Raw genomic sequence first — 6,000 nt, 5'->3', positions numbered from 1 at the left:
CGAGGTGCATTACTATTGCTCAGCGTAGGGAGCGTTATACGTGCAGCTACCCTCCTGCAGAAGCATGATTCTCGGCAACGACTATTGGACAAGTAAGATGCGATATGTAGTTGAAGATAAAGGTGCATTAAACCTCCTTTCCGTCTGATAGTACCCAGAGTCAGCAACTGAGCAGAGCGATGATAGGCTGGCACAAAGATATGGGCTATATATATTGTACTTTCATGTTGTAATATTTGATCCCGAGCTCCGCCGCACATGCACGAGTTGGGCAAAAATCCTGAATATCAACGCTATATCCATCTCCCCTTGACAGTTTTTTTTTTTTTTTTTTTTTCTCTGGCAATGATACAGTATTGATAAACACTTTAGTAAAGGCACCCCAATATGCCTAGTATGAGCCCTACGAGAATGTACACTGCGCATGTATGTACACTAAATACTCGATCTGTACTAAGGCAGATTTGCTTACCCGGCAGAGTACCAGCAGTTGAGCTCTTCGCAAAACTGGTATACCTACTCCGTACTCCTGCTTAAAACCCTCGACAAAGAGAAGAGAAAGCAAAAATCAGAAACATGCCTCTCTTGCTCCCTGTCAATTGCATGATCTGATCCCCCGGCCTTGCTAGCATCGGGATTCATCTAAGCCTCCGGGCTGTGCTGCTGCACCATTTCTGTGCCGTCTCTGTAAGGCTCCAATCGCCGGTCTCTTTTATACATGTACTTGCACGTGTGCGAATAGAATAAATACCCGGCCTGCATGAAATTCGCCAGGGCGCAATGCATCGGATCAAGGCCCTTCCGGGCCGGGTGAATGGCGAGACAACAACAATATCCATCTGGATAATAGAATATGCTGTATGGATGTGCCTGATGCGAGCCGTGCGTATAAGCCGAAGCCCAACGCACCGCTTGTTTCAGGCATCCGCATCGTCACACGAAATGCTTGGGCATCCCTACCTATTTCACTCATTTCCTTTTTTTTTTTTTTTTTTTTTTTTTTTTTCACTCCCTCCTCACAACTTGAAATGGAAGACGGGTTATGTATTCTGTTTCTCGTATAGACTTGATGGGTTATGATGGGTGAATGAAATACTTTGATGCCCCAGTGATAACACCAGCTCTGGGGAAAAAAAGAAATATCTCAGCTATAGCTAATTGTGGTTTAGAAAATAATGATTGTAATATTGGTAGTAATAACCCTAGAGTGTGGAAGCAGCCAAGCCGGAAAAAAGAAAAAAAAAAACAAAAAAGAAAAAAGAAAAGTAAACATGAAACTGTAAAACGTAGCATCGTTTGGCACAGCTAGACTAATATATCGCCACATCACATCGTCGGTTACACTGGCCATACAAATTTGGAGCGCTTGTCATCTCTTCGCCATAATAAACAGGTCACGCAAATCAAATCGAATCAAATCAAATCGAACCAAACCATTCAAAGCTCATCCGCCTCAAAGCTCATCAGCCTCATCGGCCAGGCTCCACTCGCTCCAGCCCTTCTTCTCGCCGGGCAGCTGGACCTGCTCCCACTCCTCCTTGGTTACCTTGTTCCACTCCTCGATGGGGATCCATCCAATGTACGCACGGTCGCCGAAGCCGCCAATCCAGTACACCTGTGTGACCACCAGCCTGGCCCATTCGCTGGTGTGAATCTTGTTGCCCGGCAGCCAGTACTTGGCGTCGGGGTGCTTGGACGTGTAGCAGTAGGCGAGCCGGAGAGACTCTTTGAGATCGGGATTGATGGGCTCCAGGTAGCCAATGAGCGAGAATCGAGGCAGATTGGCCGCAGAGTAGGGCACCGTGTCCGGGGGAGACGACGACGACGACGACGACGACGAATCGTCTGCTGCATCGTACTTGTCACTGATGTACGGGAAATATGAAAGCAGACGAGACAGCAGCGGAATGCGCCTGGCGGGCGGGTATGGCGGAGTCCATTGCACGGACAGCGTAAGGTTGGACCCCGCCTGGGCGTTTCTGTAGCTGGTGGAAATCTTGATGGCCAGCAATGTCGGGTGCCCTTGGTCTTCGCAATCAGCAATGTATTCCATCTGACCAATCGGCAGGCCATCGAGGCCCTCGGGTCGATTCCACGTCGCGTCAGCGTCTCTATTGGACGACGAAGACTTGGACTTGGGGAAAGTCGATGACAGGGTGCCGAGCTTTGTCAAAGCTAGGATGCGGCGGCCCAGAACGGCGGACTCGTAGCTGGTTGGAATGCGAGAGGCGAAGCCGCCGTCGATGTCACCGAATAGAGGAGCGGTGAGTTCAACGGCGGTAGCACAGCCGGTGAGGCCGGTGATGACGCTAAGGAACTTCATGGTGTGCAAGGAGATGGAAAGTGGGTGAGACGATTGGAATAACAGAAGAGCTTCGAATTCTATGCACCTATATGACGTGGTTAGCTATTTACACAGTTGAATTGGAGCTGGCATCGCGGCTGATCAAAGAGGTTCCCTTTTGGAAGCACGGGCGGCCTACCGGTATCACGGTTCTGATGGCAATTGCCGTCGGTGAGGAGTACGAGATGAAAGAAGAGCGGCCCGGCTCATTAAAACGTGGGGGAGGTCCCCTGGTCGTTTTGCTCTGATCAAGTGATTGCGGGATGGCGTCGGCATGTGACGGAAGAGAGATTGATTGATAAGATCAGAGCTGGGGACATGATTGGCCGGTTTGGGGCAACGCCGACGCACTCCGAGCTCCAACCGTCAGAATCATTCGATTGATGCAGAGTACATAGTGTTTTATGTACTTTGCAAACGGTGTGCTTTAATTGGGCTCTTGGCTGCTACCTGCTTATATACATAGTATGTACTTGTTTCCGTGAGCTCACAATTTCAGTTTCTACACGCACGTGGTTCAACCTCTGATGTCTTCAAGCATACGCCATTTTGCAAACCGAGAGACGGGTATTAGTTCAAAGGCATGCACCAGCTGGACTTTGGGTATCTGCGGATACGCCATCCTGACCTCTTGTACCCTAATCACACCGTTTTCGTCAAAAAAGCTCTCAGGCAATGGCAAAGTTGTTGGATAATGGTGCGATATCCATCCTTGCAAGAGGAGCTGTTTGGCGTCTCTCCAGGCCTTCATCTTGTCAGCCGGAGGCCGAATCTGGTCCTGGAGCCTGGTGATGGCGTCTCTGTGCCACCAGTTCATCAAGTTGACCTCATCACTGCCGCTCATTTGAAGTATTTGCTCGAGACGCTCAAGTTCTTGGCCGTCTTCTATATCCACTAGAGCAAAAGACTGGCCTCTGAATAGCCGGGCTACTGCGTGCGGATGCCACGACCGCTTTTCCACCTGAGATGGATTTCCCACCGTCAGATAGATGGTATCAACTTTACCAAGATGGCTGGACTTGCTATTCAACCCGGCTATCAACGGATCACTGACGAGGCCCACATCTAGTATGATTGCCTTTGCCTCTCGAAGAAGACTCGTCTGCAAGGGAATGAACCCATTTTCCGACATGCAGTAAGCAGAAAGATCTAATATGTCTCTCTGTCCACTGAACCAGGTCCAGAAGATGGGGGCGAGAAACTCATGGCGGTATAATGCGCCCTGCTGATATGCAACGTGTCGAGCTTCTCGGCAGACTCGAGAAATTGTTGGCGGAGGGAGGCTTTTCCACTCCAGATAGGAGGGCTCGAGGTAACGGAATGGTCGGAAAACCTGTGGAGGAATAGCCAACGCCCATATCTGACGCCTCAGTTCTGGGGGCAGACGTGAGAACTGAGCAAACTCGGCTCGTCGTTCGCGATACGACTCAAGTTGGCGCCCCAATTGCATGATGCGCTGCTCCTGGAGGATTTGGATTCTCTGCAGTCTTTGCACCATGTACTGCATTTCTTTTAGGTTTTCCAAGACTGAGTTTTGACCATGGCTTGAGAGATCCATGCTGGCCGAGTGAATTTTGCCTTTGCCACCGCTGAGCTGGACTACTCAAGCAAGCAAGCAAGCAAGCAAGCAGAGGTGATGATGACATTGTCTATTAGCATGAAATCAGTGAGCGGATAGTGTAGGCATGCGCGGCCCTCATAACGAATATGAATGTTTACTTGGCAGTGACTATCTGCTGATGAAAGACATCATCGCCAGAGCCGCATCTACGCAACAGAACGGGAGAAGGGCATAGGCCAAGCCTCCGCCTTTACTGGTGCGTACCGCTCAAAGACCGTACGTGAGTGAGGTCTCCATCTCATCACCGATTGGCGTGTCGAGTGCTTTGTTTACGCAACTAGAGGCAATTGATGACGGCCCCTTTGATGCTTTATCAAACGAGGAGAGCCGAGGGCGCTCTGACTGTGAGCGCCTTTCATTGTGAGCGCCAGTAGTTGAGTAGTCATGTGTCTACAGTAGAGTGCCTATCCAGTATAGGCGGAATACTATTCACAACGAGTTGCAGTGAAACAAGCCTTTTCAGCAGCAGATGCTCTTGCTCAGGTGAGCCAAGCGACTGACGCAGTGACAGTCGAGATTATAGCGACGAACCTAGGCAGTGTCCTAATAGCAACCGTTTATACAGTAATATGCCTTCATGGCAACACCCGCCTCGAGGCATGAATTTGTTTGTTTGTTTGTTTGTTTGTTTGTTTGTTTGTTTTGATGGAGAAACCCCATCTTACATGCATAGCTTGCATAGTGGTAAGGGTGTCGGATGCATGTATGTAATACTGGATAAGCCGTAGGTTGTACAAAAGCTCAAGATTCCAACCAAAACAGAGCCTGCCACACTTCCGCATCCGGCCATTTGCTCTGCTGTTGCTAGCAATGCTATTGCTTCTTCCTATGATTTGACAAACCTCCCTTTGTTTATCGTGACACCGCTGTTGTGTGGGTGTGTGTGCGCGCACAGCTGCAATAAACTGTAATTAGCATCAATGCCTCTTGTTGTCATGGAAATGAGCCCCTTCAGCCCAGACAAAATCAAGTGACGCTAATCCTCATGCAGGGCTCGGAACATCATCTGCAAGGAATCCAGATTGAGACATTTGACACAAGGAAAAAAAAAAAAAAAAAAAAAAAAAAAACTTTCGTATCCAACAAAGAATTGGGGGCAGAAAAAAAAAAAAAACTGTAAAGTGCTGATACCACTGCAAGCTCCCCAAGAGCTGAGACCACCCCCGCTGCTGAGGTCATCGCTGCAGCGCCCCTCAGTTCCCCCATAGCGGGAGCCACAGGGGGGGCGCTACAGGGCACAAATCAGAGCGCTGGCACGCTCTGCCGCCGATGGCGCTTGTCGCTGCTAGCACCGATAGCGCTGCAATTTTCTGGGCTAGCAGGCCCTGTGGAAGGGCTGTTGGCGCGCATGTGGGCTCCTTTGCTGCGAGCTTAGCGGGCTCTTCAGCAGCCTCAGCGCCCCCACCCGCCCTCGACAATGCCTGTTGCCGCTGCAACCATGTTGACTTTGGATCCAATCGCCGGCTGGCTCCAACATCCCACTTACCCAAAAGGCGAGCCCCATGTCGCTTTTTTTTTTCCTGCTTGCAAGAGGCAGCGAATGACAGCCTTGACGAAGCGATCCCGAAGCCCAAGAGATTGGTTGACTGGCGAAGCAATCGATCAATCAGTCAATCACGTCGAAGCTCCAGCTGTTCATCCGTCTGCAGTGCTACCTAAAAAAAAGAAAAAAGGGAAGCTTGTTTTGTTTTGCATCGGCGTCTCGTCACCTGAATCTGCCTCTTCTCACTTCACTCACTTCTAGCTGGCTCTATCTACGGTCTTCCTTCCCCTTCTATTCTACAGTGACGTGACGGCATCGATTTTCGTTTCTCCCAGTGCACCTGTGCTGCCGGCATTGACTCCTGCGAGTAGTGGCAGTCTGACTGCGGCCTTCTATTCGTTGCTTCATTCTTTCTTTCTTTCTTTCTTTGCATCTCTTGTTTTCTCTAGTCTGATTCCCCGACTTTGAACTCTCAAATTATCGATTCTGTGGCATCTGCAGGCGTACCCAAAGCATATACTGTACGATATACGCACATCCATACAGCCAGAA

The 6,000-nt window shown here is 49.8% G+C and overlaps 2 protein-coding genes across 2 annotated transcripts; both read right to left on the bottom strand.

Moving 5' to 3' along the window:
- Positions 1-1,453: 1,453 nt before the first annotated feature.
- TrAFT101_000495 (uncharacterized protein) lies at positions 1,454-2,323 on the bottom strand (the record flags this gene model as incomplete). Its single annotated transcript, XM_024907425.2, has 1 exon — positions 1,454-2,323. The coding sequence occupies one exon, from the start codon at positions 2,321-2,323 to the stop codon at positions 1,454-1,456; it is 870 nt and encodes a 289-aa protein (XP_024764702.1).
- Positions 2,324-2,861: 538 nt separating this feature from the next.
- TrAFT101_000494 (uncharacterized protein) lies at positions 2,862-4,608 on the bottom strand (the record flags this gene model as incomplete). Its single annotated transcript, XM_024909357.2, has 1 exon — positions 2,862-4,608. The coding sequence occupies exon 1, from the start codon at positions 3,900-3,902 to the stop codon at positions 2,862-2,864; it is 1,041 nt and encodes a 346-aa protein (XP_024764701.2). The 5' UTR covers positions 3,903-4,608.
- Positions 4,609-6,000: the final 1,392 nt, after the last annotated feature.

This window comes from Trichoderma asperellum, chromosome 1 (assembly GCF_020647865.1).
Source record: "Trichoderma asperellum chromosome 1, complete sequence".
NCBI lineage: Eukaryota > Fungi > Ascomycota > Sordariomycetes > Hypocreales > Hypocreaceae > Trichoderma > Trichoderma asperellum.
The sequence above is the reverse complement of the archived record's forward strand: the minus strand, read 5'-3'. Positions and strand labels throughout refer to the sequence as shown.